Here is a 15,885-nt window from a genome sequence, read left to right on the forward strand (position 1 = left end):
GTCTACATTACCCCTCCTTCCATCCTTCCTTCCTTCTTTTTTCTAGCTTGCACACCAGGCATGTGATTAGTACAAAGGGATGATATCATTGGGGAAGACAGCAGGGGAACAAGAATCAGTCTGAAACCAGTGCTCAAAAATCTGAATGTGTTAATGTGGTTTGAGATTTGAAAAGCAAAATTAAAGTTATTACAATACAACTTTTGCCTTTAAAAGTGTAAGATTTATTACTTTAAAATAATTTCTAGTTTAACACTTTGGAAAATGCACTTAATTGCTTATTTGAGTTAGATGAGATCACAAGTGGTCACTCAGGATGCATTTGGAGACACATTCTACTGCTCAGGACAGATGTTAAAACCAAGTCAGAAGAGCCTAACACACACACACACACACACACACACACACATCACAGCTGTTGTGTGTCTCTCCTCTCTCCCCCTCCAGCTTCTTGCCTCTTTCTTCACTGCAGACAGCCACGCCCAGGTGGCACATACACTAATGGTTTGAAGAGACTTACACACAGACACACACACACACACACACACACAAACACGTTTATAATTCTCTGCTTGTAAGGAACCTCCATCAACAAGAGTGCAAGGATAAATGCAAGTGACCAATCAGACAGTGATCAGACTAAGCTGAATCAGTAGAGAAGCAGAAAGCTTCTGAGGCGATATCATTTCACAACTAACAGAACCTAACCTCTACTTGATCAGATTTTTAAACCACCACTAAAAAGCCATTTCTATCTACTGATCTTGATATGATATTGCACGGCTACTATCACAGAATTGGAAATCTCCCTACTGTATATGAGTCCTCTGATTCCTTAACACAAAAATAGTAACTATATCTCACTACCTTCCTCCCTGCTAATTGATATTTAGAGCCATTTATTCATTTTAAACCCTCTGTTAGCAACGTATACTGAAGATTGAACACGTCATATTGGAGTGCCACAAGGTTCTGTCCTGGGTCCACTGGGTCATCATCTCACAGTATTAATTTTCATTGATGTGCAGATGGAAGACAACTCTGTTCAGCTGCTGACCCAAAATGTTCTCAAATCAACAAAACAGAGATCCTAGTAATTGGTCTAAAAGAGTGAAGAGAGCCACCTACAATTTATTACACTATCTCAGCACATTATAGCTCAGGCAATAAATCTGGCTGTTACCATGGACATTAATCTAACATTCCTGCATCTAAGGATCATAACTACATACCTAGGAATCACATCACCCCTCTTCTGAAGTCTCTGCACTGGCTTCCACTTAGATTTAGGATACATTTAAATATTCCAATTACACTTGTAATATCACAGAAAGCCCCCATTCACATTGTTTCAAAGGTGTAACATACTGTCTGACTACCTGCCTGGTATGCAAATTGTGGCCGACAAAAACAAATCTCCAGAGAGTCATAAAAAATGGGGAAACATTGGAATCACCGTGCCCTCTCTGGAGGACACCTTCAGGACCCGCTGTCTTTGCAGAGCTAACAGCATCCTGGCAGATGAGACCCACCCCTGTCATCACCTGTTGTGTCTGTTACCCTCTGGGAGGCGCTACAGAGCACTCAAAGCTCGCCCTCCAGACTGAAGGACAGTTTTTATCCAAGAGCCACCACTGAACTGAACAAAAATCAAACATTTCCCCACCTTGGTGTCAGGAACTAGATGTGCAATAATACAACCCGTGCAATACTGTTTCAATGCAATTAAAATGTGTATTCTTATATATTTTTAACTGGGATGACTGTGAATGAGTGTATGTTTTTTCAATAAATTATACATTATTTTTTATTCTATTCTATTCTATATGCTGCAGTATTGGTGGAGGGTTTATTATTGTGTTTTTCTATCACTCTCGAAAGTTCTCCTTCCTTTCATTCTTTTCTCTGTGTCTCTATGATGACTGTCTAACTCCTAGGGTCTGTAGCTCGCTCTGTGTGTCACATACTGAATGAGAGCGAGGATTGATTACTGTGTGGCACTGCAGTAACCCTGAGCATCCACCTCTCTCTCTACAGTGAGAAGTTCTCACACAGACATCATTTAAGCTACCCATCATGTTAGACCCTGTCTTCAGCCATGGTTGAAATTTCCTTCAAGATATGAAATCAGTCATTAGCAAACGGTTGTGTTCAGACTAGAGATGCGAGCTGAAACAAATGATAGGTATACAAATGTGAATGAGGCTTCTTTGCCAACCTTATAGGCAGCTTCCCTCATGAACTGTTTTGCAGGCATTTTCCAGATGGCAGGAACAGTGATCACCCATCTCACATCATTGTTGTCAAATTCTCCGCCTGTCTGATCACTCAGCTCCTGCCGGAAGAAACGTGAATCACAATCAACAAGTTAGAAAAGTCAAGGCAGGGTTAGTGTCACACTGTGGGCTCAGACCATTAGGGTACAATTCATAAACAAGAATGACTGGGTCAGGATTATTCCTTATGTGTTTCATTTGCTACTCACCCCCTTTGTATGCATGACATGTTCCCTGAGATAGTCATTATACCACAATATGTCAGATTAGCTAGGTATGAATACTAGCATATTAAAAAAAAGTAAATGGAATAAACTGAACATTGGCTTCAGGGTTCATGTTAGGATTGAGCCCAAATTCTACAGAATGTGGATATAAAATTATCAAAATAAAAAATGCATTGTGTATGTAATACAACAGAAGATCCATGAGTGCTGACAGAGGTATGTTACCTTCAGTGCTTGCTCCTTAAAGAAGGCCAATGCATATGCAAAGATATCCAGAGCTTTCACTCGCTTCCCATTGGCTGCGTGGAGGTCCGTGTCGATGGACAGATTCTGATTGTGGGTAGAAGATGTTAAAGTTAGACTTGAATAAGGACATAAAATCGAAACCCTACGGAATAAGAGTACGTAGACTCATTTATCATATGAAGAGGAGATATGAGGTCTGCAATGACTTTACAGCTATCTTCTGTATTCTACTGCTGATATGTGACATTGCACCAGAGCGTTATTCCTGATGGTTTTGGTGACCCAGTGACCTTTCCTCTTCTTCCTTCTTCATTAAAGGTACACGCCGACTTATTGGAAATTTAACTTATTCACCGTAACCCCCAGAGTTAGACAAGTCGATACATATCCTTCTCATCTCCGTGTGTGCTGTAATGCTGTCTGACGGCTCCAGCGGCATCAGGCCAGCACAGATCCTGCAGGTGAATGGTTCCAGTAATCCTACTGCTCCGAATAAGTGACAAAATAACACCAACATGTTCCTATTTACATGTTGTGATTTATAGAGTCACAGCGTGTACAAAAAATAACGTAACATGAGAAACAGCCATCTTCTAACTGTAAACAAACCGGGAACTATATTCTCAGGCGGAAGAATATAGTACTTGGGCGGAGTGATATGCTTGCAGCAAGCCTGTCTGAGAATATAGTTCCCGGTTTGTTTACTGTTAGAATACGGCTGTGTCTCATGTTACGTAGTTTTTTGTACACGCTGTGACTCTACAAATCACAACAAAAATAGGAACATGTTGGAGTTATTTTGTCACTTTTGTCACAATTGGGAGCAGTAGGCTAGTTGGAACCAGTTACCTGCAGGATCTGTGCTAGGCTAAGCTAATGCTGGAGCCGTCAGGCAGCGTTACAGCACACACGGAGATGAGAAGGGTATGTATTAACTTGTCTTACTCTGGGGGTTACGGTGAATAAGCAAAATTCCCAATAAGTCGGCGTGTTCCTTTAAGTACGTGTTTACTCTTTACATCTCTGACTTCAGACACAACACCGAGTCATCCCGCCTGCAGAAGTTCTCAGATGCCTCTGCCATTCTGGGGCGTATCAGTGGACAACAGAAGAGGAATACAGAGGCCTGGTGGATGACTGTTGGTGCAGACTAAACCACCTGCAGCTGAACTTATGCAAGACCAAGGAGCTGATTGTGGAGTAAGCTGTAACTTCTGGCAAAGGGCAAAACATCTTTTTTAACTTATAACTTATATAATTACATGCAATTTGCACACTTGTATGCACATACATGTACATATATAAAAGTATGTTACATACTTATGCTAGTATTGGCCTTTGCACGATTCTTTGCACCGTGTGGTTCGGTTGTGGATTGCTGCTGTGACTTGGGATTTCCCCCAGGGATAAATAAAGTATCTATCTATTAAGAATTATGGCCAGTAAAGGACCGTGAGCCAACAGCCACTGGCTGAAATGCCTCCCACGTAGCAAGAAAAAAAGTCAGCAGCAGTGTGCTGCAGTATCAGCTGAGGTCCCCCAAACACCGGACATGGTGAGATACTGAGTGATGAGGATGGAGTGTGCTTCTCCTGCTGCTTGGCATGCTTGCAAGAAGAAAAACGTGGAGAACCGCATTGCATTTATTCACTGGGTGTGTATGTTTGTATCCTTACTGCAGTGGTGTGGAGCTTCATTTTGAATTTTTCCAGATAGAGCCAGTGTTTGGACTCGCTGGGGTCCAGGTCATGGTAGAAGTCCCGTGCCGCGTAGCCAAAACTGTGGAACTTCCTGTCTGGAGTCAGCAGGATCGTGGTTGGAGTCTTCTGATTGGACACACCAGGGTCCCCGCCTTCCCAACGCCTAGAATGAAGTCAGTTATCAATACATGTACCATCCATCTGTATTTTTGCTTTTGTATTGATCAAATATAAACTTTTGGAATTGTTAGCAACTTAACCATGTCATCTAAAAAATCATTTTGCAGGTGAAACCCCCCCCCCATTTAACAACCCGACTTTTCAGACTTTCCATCAATTGCACATGCAGTTTATGCATCTATTACGAGCTGCATCTATTACGAGCTGAATGCACTGTGAAAATACCTGTAAACACTTTTTATGAGGTTTAAATCATCAGTCATTAAATTCCATCAGAAAAGCCCAATTAACTTCTCTTGTGGGCTAATTGAGCTACCACAGTATTTCTGGACAAATGGAGGGCAGTTATAATTAGTGTTATCTCTGTTCCTTGGGAGAGGTGTATGATGGGATTGTGGAGGCCATCTCCCTAAGAGCACCTGAGGTGAAGAGAAACTAATTTCGGAGATCTGGGAAAAAAACTGGATGGGACAGCTTTTAGCTTTCAAGAAGCATAGGGTTGTTGGGATATCTTTTTTACACTTATCACATTTTATCTGAAATAAATACAATCCTTATGCTGCTGTTGTCGTGACTGTTGTGTTCTTTACTTCTTTGACTGCTGGTCTGGGAGAGGAACTGCGTTCAGTTTCCTGTTGGTGCAGTGTGTGTTTCCGTATGTCCCATTGTTGTTTAGCCTGTTCAGTAAATGTGAGCATCACTGTTAAGCAAAACTATACTGTTCTTTCATTTATTCTTTTATATTATTTATTCATATTATTAAGTGTATTCATGTAATATGAATCTGTTGTTCTGTACCAGACACATTTTACCCACGGGGTGACGTATCCAGAGCCCCATACGCTTAGCTACCAGAGGAGCTAACTGGTAGATTAAACTGTTGTCATCTGTTTAGCTCGCCTCTGTCCCGCCTATATCAGATACACCGATGTGATTGGTGCAGCTCGGCTACAAGGGCATAGTTAATGAGCATCATTACTTGATGCCAGAGTGTCTCGCTGAGCAAATTCAAATTGTGCTATTGTGAGAACTCTGGATTTCCAGGGCCAATACAGCGCCACAGTGATTGCTATAAAGCTACGGTATGATGGTATATCGCTAAAACATAGGACAACCAAGGAAGAGTCCTGAACAAAGCAATATATCATTAGATGGCTAGTCTGGATCAAAAGAAACATTTCCAAGACACAGCCTGACATTATGTGTATGTATTCCTCACAATTAATATTTGGAAACTTGCATCTCTGTGAAGAAGATTTGAAGTGATGAAATGAGGATCCAGCTTCCATCTCTAAATAGCTGTCAGCACCACCGACAGTTTTTCTGTTATGCCAGAAATCAGGTTCCTTCTCCGTTTGTTTCCCTCACAACAAGTGCGGACAGCTGATGAATGCTAATGTTCAGTCTATTGGGGGAGGAATGTCTCGTAGCACACCAGTACACTCCCCACCTCTCTCATACAGCTTTTCAAAAATCCCTTAGAAACTAAAAACTAAAACCCTTCCCACTGACACGACACATTCACCGTCAAACAGTCTTTGTTTGAGTAAGGATTCCAGCAGAGGAGGGACTCACCCAAACTAAATAATCAGAGGGTCTGGAGCTGTTTTCATAGCAAATCTAGTAGCTATCTAATGGTTAGAGTTAATGACCGGTGTCAGCGACGAAGCCTTGCGGCTGCATTTCCATGGAAGCTGCTTTCACGTGGGTCCCGTGGAAAATAAGGGCAAAACTTTTATTTGAAAATTTGCAGATGTACATTTGCACTGATATTGCACACTGTTCTTTCAGAGCTGAGTTTAGGGAACACTCTCGTCATAGATTTAACCATTTATTGCAACAAATGGAAATTCAGTTGTGCTTGGCGCTGATGGCTCCGCTCTTGATAATGCTCCCTAGACCAGCCAAGCAGCATGCTAAACAGGGAGCACCATGCAGAAACACCATTGGGTATAAGGACTCTGATCTAGGAAGGTGGAGACTGGGGTGGTGGAGGCAAAGCTTTTGCGGATGGAGTCACATTTAAAAGGACCACCGTGATGTGAGGATGGCTGTGATTGGTGTGTGTCTGATAGGAATGATAATTCAATCAGGGGACGTATGGCGTAGATGCATGAACTAACGCTAAGATTAATTTAGATTAAACCACGCTCACTTCTGTATGACAAGGACCAAGATCTGACCATGATTACACTTGTCCTTTCCATAAACTGTCGTGGCTTTAGCCTATTATTTCAGTCGCAGCCCTGGCAGTGGTAAGCCATCGTGAGAGCAAATAAAAAATATAAAAACATAATTCAAACCAATGTGTGGCATTGGCAACACACGGCTCAACAAGCCAACAAAATAGCCTATATGTAATTGCCTCCGCTGAAAATCTATATCTTTCATAAAAGTACCCATCAGGGAATGTTAACGGGGTTGTCGGTCTCTAAATGTTTTAACGCATCGAGCTCCACCGGGCTCAGTCGAGTATTGACTGGTCAGTAGGCGGTGCTTTTACACTGGTTGATCTCTAATCTCTAATTTAACCTGCTCCCGACCAGGTTAGGTGTTCAGCCTAAGTTACCACGGCAATTTAACCCGGTAACAAGTGATCCACCATCGTGATACACAAAACCCTGGGTGGAACCTGAAGTTACCTCGTTAACGCCAAATCTTGCTTCGTAGTACAGGCCTGGTCTGTAAAGTGTCTTGAGATAACTCTCGGTATGACTTGACACTATAAATAAAATTGAATTGAATGACTTCATCAGGAGGAGAGGAGACATTCAGTAATCGACTGTAGCAACTCAAATGTATCTAGCGCAAAGCCCAGTGCCAAAGAAATAAAAGAATACAGAAATGAAATAAAACAAAACAGATTTAACTCTGGCAGAAAGTTATGTTCGTGTTGGACCCCTGTCCTTCACAGTCAGAAACTGAGTGAGAAAATGCCTTTTTTTAGGGCCTTTTAAAATCTGTTGATATGACCAGTCCATTCCAAAAAAAGTGATGCAAAAAAGTAATTTCAGTTGCAAACTATTATCATTTTTCTTAATTGTATTCAAGAAAGATAGACCATTATCAGCAAAGTCCATATGTTGCTGCAGCTCCTGCCCATCCCCACACTCCTCTTCTGTGAGTGTCTGCATTGCAGTGCTGGCCTACCTCATAGTGTGAATGCACTCTGGCTCCTTAGTGAAGGCGTAAGCATAACCGCTGGACGTGGTGCCAAAGTCAATGGCAACCACCACCACGAAGGACGGCCCTGACGGGACCTGGTCTGTGTCGTTTTGCTGTACAGAGAGAAGATATAGAGTTTGACAGGATTAGAGTGAAGATTCAAGATTTTTATTTGGCATTTGTGCATACACCAAACAGTACAGGCACAGAGGAATTATTGTGCAGGCTCTTTGAGTCAAGTAAAAAAGAGTTAAAGGCAAAGAAAAGCACACTGACTAAGACAGAAAAATATTATACAAGGTAAATAAATTCAAATATAATAAGACAAAAACTATACTATACAAGAGTGCAAAACATATAACACATTATGAATACTGCAACTGGAGTATGAGTATTACTGTAAACCAGGAGGAGAATGAGTAGAAGTAAAAAATATATACAGGTTATACAACAACTATGCTGGGTCTGTGACTGTGGGGGATATTGCATTTGTCACGAGAATGTTAGGACATGTGACAATGACATATGATGAGACAAGCTGATTGTCTACCACAAAAAAGTAACACACACACACATTTAGGCTGTAACAAATGCAGCCATCAACAGCAACATTTTAAAAGCAATCACTGAAGAGCAACAATTGATCCAGATCAATAGCATCAAACATTTCAAAATAACAAAAGTAGCATCACGTCTTAACACGGACATGAACACATGCAGCAGCACTAAAATATTTACAACTCATTCCTGCATGTCTAGAGTCTGTGGTTCTGTATTTTGTGGCCTGTATCCTATCACGTTTGTTGCTGCAGTGACCACATCTGGCCCTGCCTTAGTCTCTGTGTTGTCTTGGTCTGTTGTCAGATCATTTTGTGTGTGTAATACCCAGTTTAAACGTACATGGTTATTTAGAAAAACTGAGACATGTCCCTTCGTTTGTACCCTTCGTTTACACGCAAACAGAGAATTCTCCTCTGAAACCGAGTCTTTCTAAAAACTCCGGCCAGAGTCGAGATTTGGGGAAACTGTTTGCACGTTTGCACGTAGACTGACACAAACGGAGGTTTAAGCAGCCGAGGAAGTGAGGAAGAGAAGAGAGAGGAAGTGATTTGTTGCTGTTGTTGATTCTGATTCTTCTTGTTACACCGCCACCTACAGGTTGGGTGTGCTCTTGACGGCATTGACGGCACATATATATACACGGGTACGTGTAAACAAACACTTTTCTGAAAACTGACAGCTGTGCACCATGTTATTTTTGAAACCGGAGAGGTTGAAATGTCAGTTTATGGAAATAAACGTGTAGACGTAGCATAAGTCTACCCACTTTGTCTCGGTGTGCCAGTTTATTTTTGGATGCCTGGTCTTTTGGTTCCATTTTCGCCTGCTTTCTTCAGGACTCCTTTTGTTGTATCACTTTTTATTTTTTTAAATCCTCAAGCTCAGCACTGTCCAGTTGTCGCTGCATTTATGAGTCCGCCATTTTCCTAATCGTAACACTTTATTACACACAAAGGACGCACAGGGGGTACAGAGTAACAGTAGGTCCAGAAATAAGTCCATAAGAGAATTAAGCCACCTGAGTATGTGAAGGAGACAGCGGGGTGATTCCAGGGTCTCCCATGCTCTTTGCTGGAGAAGGGTTAGCCATCGCATCTGTAGAGGAAGACAGAAAGATATTCATGTCACAATCACACACTGTACCTTTTTCATCTTGTGTGTTCCATTGTTCAGTTATTTATTTGGATGCTTACTTATACTATACTATGATAAGACAATATTTTCTTCTGGAACTTATGTACAAAAAAGTGTGTCGTTTTATGTTGATTACGTGTTCACAAAATCAGATGTTCTTTTTGAATGGAGAGCATCCCTGTGTGTGTGTGTGTGTGTGTGTGTGTGTGTGTGTGTGTGTGTGTGTGTGTGTGTGTGTGTGTGTGCGTGTTTATTTTCATTTTCAATTAATCAGATTATTCTCTTGATTTTTTAATTAATGGTTTTGCTCAGAAAATGTTAAAACATAGTGGAAAAGCATCATCAGTTTTCTTTAAATTCCATTTTTGACTGGACCATGAATCCCAAACCCCAAGATATTCAGTTTGTTATCATATATGACAGCAACAAATCATCTTTTCTGAGAAACTGAAATCAGTGAATATTGCCATTCTTGTTTTTAAAATGGTCATAAATAGTTGCAGTTTCTGTTGATCGATTGATGAATGAATTGATGAATCATTCCAGCTCTGGTCCAGAGTGACTGAAGTAATTTAACCTTTGAGGTGATCTGGTGTCACCTTAATCCTCCTGGAGAACAGAGGATCAACCCCTGAACTTTCAGTCCTATCAGAACAGCTATTTAATGGCACCTGAATTCAAAGAGCATAATTATCATTTCCAGCTTACCGGAACAATTTAGCTAAAGCAGTGACTGAAATCAGCTCATGACTTTGAGCACAATGCTACAAACACACTTAGTAGAAATGTGAATGAAACAGCCAAACAAGTTGCCATCAAGGCTGATTGGTAAGTTGGCTAAAATGGTTTTGGTTTGATCCCTGTAGCTGCCAGGAGCCTTTACCGTCAAACAGTCATGGTGACTGAGGAGGCTCAGAAACACAGAGGCTCGGCCCAGCTGGGGAGCTCAAAATCTGGAAAGTCTCAGGCTGTAAATGTCTGAGAAGTGAAAAGATGGCTCATTTCCTGGTGCAGAGCTGCAGACTGACAACATTTACTCCATTCAAAAAGCAGAAAACATCTGTTGCACCTGTCTTTAAAACACAATGACATTTCAATTGAATTGGAGATTGTCTCCCCATTTGCTACCATCATTTTCATTAGTCTGGCTTAATAGCCTTCACATAAAGTGTTCTTTGAACGCACACAATAATAATACTCCCTCGATGTATTGTAAGTGTCTAGCAGAATCGTTTCACGGCGGGACAGCACGTTATCCATCCTATTTTTCCGCCTCGCTCACCCTTTTCTCTTGTTCACCCCTACGGCGTGGATGAGTGGTCTGAAGACCCATAATACACTTTGCCAGGCAATTACGGTGCAGAATTACAGACCACCTGTGGCTACAATCCATCCAGCCTCCATCCAGCCCGTCTCTACGCGGCGCCAGCAGCCCACTCCCAAAACCACCTCTACAACCTTGAGTTTTTATTCCCAACAATTGCCATAAAAATAAAATCCCGATTAAAGAAGTAAAGTCATTGCTCTTGTAGTAAATAATATCTCAAGTGCTGTGTTACTGAGGTTTGGCTGAGGCGTTCTTTGTAACTGTGCTAGCTCAATATGTTTACCTCGATGGAAAAAGAAATTTCATTACAGAGTTTCTGAACAGGCAGCTGAGCATTGTAAGGCAACTGCTTATCTACTCCTTTGAGTCTACTTTTAATTCCATACAAAAAGGAATGGGAGATAAAGTCATACCAATCAATAGTGTGTACAGCCACTTGTTTAAAGCTGTGTGTAAAAGTGTATAGTAGAATACATTTGGTCCCTGCTTCCTTCTGCTCTAATTTGTTGTGAAGTCAAACCTGACTTTTATTGTGGTAGATCCTAAATCGGATCTGCTAGAATGGTCAACGTAGTTAGGATTAGACATGGGGAGAGGGGATTGGTTGGGGTTAGGGTACGAATACCAGAGTAAGCCAATCAGAGGCAGAATAAGGCGGGCCACCATGCACGTCTTTGACGTCGACACACCTAGTGGATCTGATTGAGCATTTACCCTTTTATGTCTGATTCAAGATGCTGACAAACCAAGTCGGCCATCGGTCCAGGTGGTGAGCTAGTTTTCGCTGTGTGTCACGCACCGTCGCTACTTGTCGTGCCCTTAAACAGCTAGCGACTGGCGCTCTGTAGCACGGAGCTCTGTAGCCGATGTCACGTGACCATCCGGCGGTCTCTTAGTTTTCATAGGATATCATACGTTTTAGTGTGCATTACTTTTTGTACAATATCATATGAACCCATTCATGAGAATGTACTTTTTGGGAGAAGTAATTTGTATCTGTAACTAATTACTTTTTTAAAGTAAGATGACCAACACTGGTTACCAGCTTCTTAGGGGTTAGGGTGAGGTTAATTGATTACTATCGTAGAAAGATTTCTCTGGCCAGACACTGGTTTGAAATGGTCTAATCCTCAACATTTGATACTTGCAAGTTGACTACATAACAGCATTGCTTAACCTAACCTACACTTAACAGTATAGATGAGGGCATTCCGGGTCATGTCCACGTTGGAGAGGCATGAGTCAAATTAAACTGGAAATGTTGTATTCCTTTGAAAGCCTGCTGAACTCAAGTTGATATTGCAGCACTGACTGTGCAGCTGAAAAGGATGTGAAGACTCTTATTTTCTCTCTTCTCAGCAGGAGCACTGACTTCCTGTTGCCTCGCATTCCATCTATTCCCCATATGACTGTAGCTCAGAGGCCTGAGCCACGAGAGCATGTTAGTAAAATGATCAGGCACTTAACTAAAAAAATCAATCAGTCTAAGTACAACTGAAAACAGGTTCCTTGGAGTAAAAGGCTCACATCAGTAATGGTCAGTCTTCAATTTGACATTGTTGCGTACTTTGATCTGTTGGACTAAGGTCACATTACCAAGGGTCTGCCTGATGAAAAGAGCAGCTAATCCAATACATGCTTTTAGCCTGCACCCAAGGGAGAAAGTATGGCACCAGCAACACTTTAGTAACCATTACCCAGACAGCAGGCGTCCCACCACCAGAATAAATAGCAGTCCGGTAAAAACCATTGTACATCTTAGAACTTAAATGACAAAGCCAACTATCCCCCCTCAATATCTAATCTATTTACTGTATGCTTCCATTAAAATGTGCAAGTTTGAAGGTAGTTTCAAAAATGTCAGCAAGAGGATGTCGTTAAAATATGTCCATATCTTGTTGTGTAGACCAATATTTATTCGAAGCACTGTACATTTGTAGCATTTCCTGTAATTGCTTCACAATAAAAGCCTCCTGCTAGGTTGCCGGGAAAAAGTTTTCGGTATTTACTGTGTAGAATTATGTCGGAAAAACCCTGCACGATGAAATGCTGCAAATAGCCACAAAGGACTGCTATTTTCATTATATTCATTATCCAATCTGTCCGACCACACCGGCTGCAATCAGGCGTGGAGCGGCCGGCCCGCATGCTGCAGCGATTGTTTCGGCGTCTCCTCTATTTCTTCCGTGAGCTGCGAGCAAATGTGTCAAGCGAAGCAGGTAATCACATACAGGAAGGCCAAAGTACAGCCAGATACTTTACAAAATAAAACAAATTTCAAAATAAAACACCCAGGTTTATGGTGATTTTTGGTCTTGCCTTCTCAGCTGTGTCTACAACAGGAAACAGGATCAGGCACACTGAGAGAGAGACCGGCGGATGGACAGACAGACAGAGTGACACACACAAACACACACACACAACCAAACACGCACTGGGGGGGATAGAGACAGCGAGAGAGAGAGAGACGTTCTGTAGAGTGGAGAAGAGAAGCATCGCTTTGTGACCGCCCGGCATGGAAAAATGCGCATCTGGTATGAACTAGGTGCACGATCACGGCTATTTGCGGCGCTTCCGCGTGCGGTGTGTTTCCGTTTGACACAGTAAGTCAGTAGTATACAGTTGGCTTGCATATACTGTATTTTAAATGCTTTTGGGGGTCGTATTTCAACGAGTTAGAATAGTAACATTGTTAATACTTTTCATATCTAAACATTATAATGAATCTATAGCTGTTTGGGGCCCTTTTACCTCGGGCCCCCAGGCAGATGCCTATACAGTACATGCCTTGATGAAGTCTGATAAAGATAAAATCTTGGTGTTTTTTTCCCTTGAACCACTGAGACTTGGATATATGGTAGGGCTGGGCGATATATCGATATTAAAAATATATCGATATATTTTTAAATGAGATATGGAATTAGACCATATCGCATATATCGATATAGTTCAAATGTGATCCTTGCTCCCATAGATATATACACAGATGTCGCCTTGAGGTTCTAAACATACGTCAAAACCGCCGCCATCTTGGAACAGGGGTGCGAAGCATTCAGATCAACGCTAAAGATGCCGGACTTTTGTACTGCTTAATTATGTTCGATAGAGGAAATGAAAAGAACAAACAGCAATGAATAACATTTAACAGGTGACAATGTGTTTTATGATTATGTATGCCGCCTTCGACCAGCAACCTGAGCTCCGGCGGCAGCGGGAGGCGGAGAGCTCCGTGGCGGCCGCAGCGTCTCTTCCCCCGAAAAAACACAGCTTTGCCTCGCTGCTGCGCTGGGTCCCCGCTGATCCAAATCGGACCAGCCAAAGACAGAGTGGTGATCGGTAGGATCTTACACGTAGTCCAGGACGACCTGTATGTCGATATCGGCGGAAAGTTCCACTAAGTTTGCGGCGGCAGGCGGACGGAGAGAAGCTACAGCGGGGCAGCAGAGACCGTCTGCAGCTGCAGGATCTGGAGCTCAGTGCCCGTTAAAATGACACGTAACGCATAAATACATACAGAAATAAATAGTGGAGGAATGAGCCTGGACATTTCAGTCTGTTTTAAACTTCACCTTGAAGCAGAAACTCTTAGTTCAGAAGGGTGAAGTTTCCGTTTGAACTCAGATCTGTGAACCGATCATAATAAATATTCTTTGTATTAACACATTAATTAGTTTCTTTGTTTTGTAGTCGATAGTTCATCTTTTAGTTTACTTAAGTGGAAGCAGTATCAAGTGGAAGAATGGGACTATAAACCTAGGCTTACAGGCATGAGGCATTACATTTTGAACAAAGTAGATTATATTAATATCAAAAGCTTAATTGACCTTTGGAACGAATCACAAATATGGAGCTTTGATTTCAAAAAAGGTACTCCTGTTATACAGTATTTAGGTTTACATTTTATTGTTATTTGAACAGCTGAGCATTTAATCATGAACCAGGTGAAGAAACCGGTTTATTATTTATTTGATTTTGCAACTGTCTCTATGAAACTACTTGTGACATGTCATATTTGATTTTGGCTTTGACTGAACATTTGCTCTCACTTTGCGGAAAAAAATATCGGGATATATATCGTATATCGATATTCAGCCAAAATATATCGGGATATGACTTTTGGTCCATATCGCCCAGCCCTAATATATGGCACAACTATGTCATTGCAGGTGAACTGCTCAGGACCCAAGGAAGCTCAGTATGAGATGAGCAGAGCGAGATGATGAGCTGTGATGAGATGAGCGGTTCTCAAAAGCAAGCAGCAATACCACAGGCCAAGCAATCGGCTTGTTCTGCATAGGCATGATTTGAGCAGACACTGCACCAGTCTAGTTAAATATTGAAAATCTGCATAAACTTGTTAATAAAGACAGAGAGAATCTTGGGTAATCTTGATAGACAATGGAAGCCTGTTTGAGAAGACAGTGGTGTCTAAGACTGTGATGAACACAGAGACAGATACAAAGCAAAGCACCGACTGTTACCTACAATAGCAGAAGAAGAGCCTCATTAAATTCAGTGCAGCAAACTGAGAGGCACAAACACAACACAATACACCATCAAAGAGCCACATTCATAAGGGCGAGGGCCAAAGGAGTTTGGGAAGAGAATGTGCTGTTTCTTCTTCCCATGTGAGGTCTCATTCATTCATGCCATACAGAGAGAGATCCTACCCCCTCGACGCAGACACACACACACACACACACACACACACACACACACACACACACACACACACACACACTCCTCTCTCCCCGCCTAACTGCATCCACTTGGCCATCAGCCCAGACACACAGTGCAGAGAAACAGCCTGACAACAGCTGCAGCCACTACACACACATACAAATCTGAATGCACTGTCACATCTACACACAGATCTGCACAAATGTTTTTTTTGAGGACGAATGACAATATTTTTAGAAAAAAGCTGCTAAGAGCTTCCAGGCACTCAATACTTACATTGAATCATTTTTACGCATTTATTCTTTATTGTTGACATGGTAGATGAAGCGTCTGAAACACCCGAGGATTCTTAGACCCATTGCCAAAAGTGCTGTGCCATACTAACGACA

General features: G+C 41.8%; 1 protein-coding gene across 3 annotated transcripts in view; it reads right to left on the bottom strand.

The window, feature by feature from the left end:
• Positions 1–15,885, bottom strand: part of hspa12a (heat shock protein 12A) — a 57,179-nt gene that overhangs the window by 16,419 nt on the left and 24,875 nt on the right. For all 3 annotated transcript variants that reach the window (XM_028603983.1, XM_028603982.1, XM_028603984.1), the window contains exons 2-6: positions 9,374–9,450; positions 7,780–7,907; positions 4,426–4,612; positions 2,729–2,833; positions 2,219–2,335 (exon numbers count right to left, since the gene is read on the bottom strand). In XM_028603983.1, the coding sequence (XP_028459784.1) occupies positions 2,219–2,335; positions 2,729–2,833; positions 4,426–4,612; positions 7,780–7,907; positions 9,374–9,450 (614 nt within the window). The remainder of the gene's footprint in view (positions 1–2,218; positions 2,336–2,728; positions 2,834–4,425; positions 4,613–7,779; positions 7,908–9,373; positions 9,451–15,885) is intronic.

Source organism: Perca flavescens, chromosome 17 (genome assembly GCF_004354835.1).
Source record: "Perca flavescens isolate YP-PL-M2 chromosome 17, PFLA_1.0, whole genome shotgun sequence".
Lineage (NCBI taxonomy): Eukaryota > Metazoa > Chordata > Actinopteri > Perciformes > Percidae > Perca > Perca flavescens.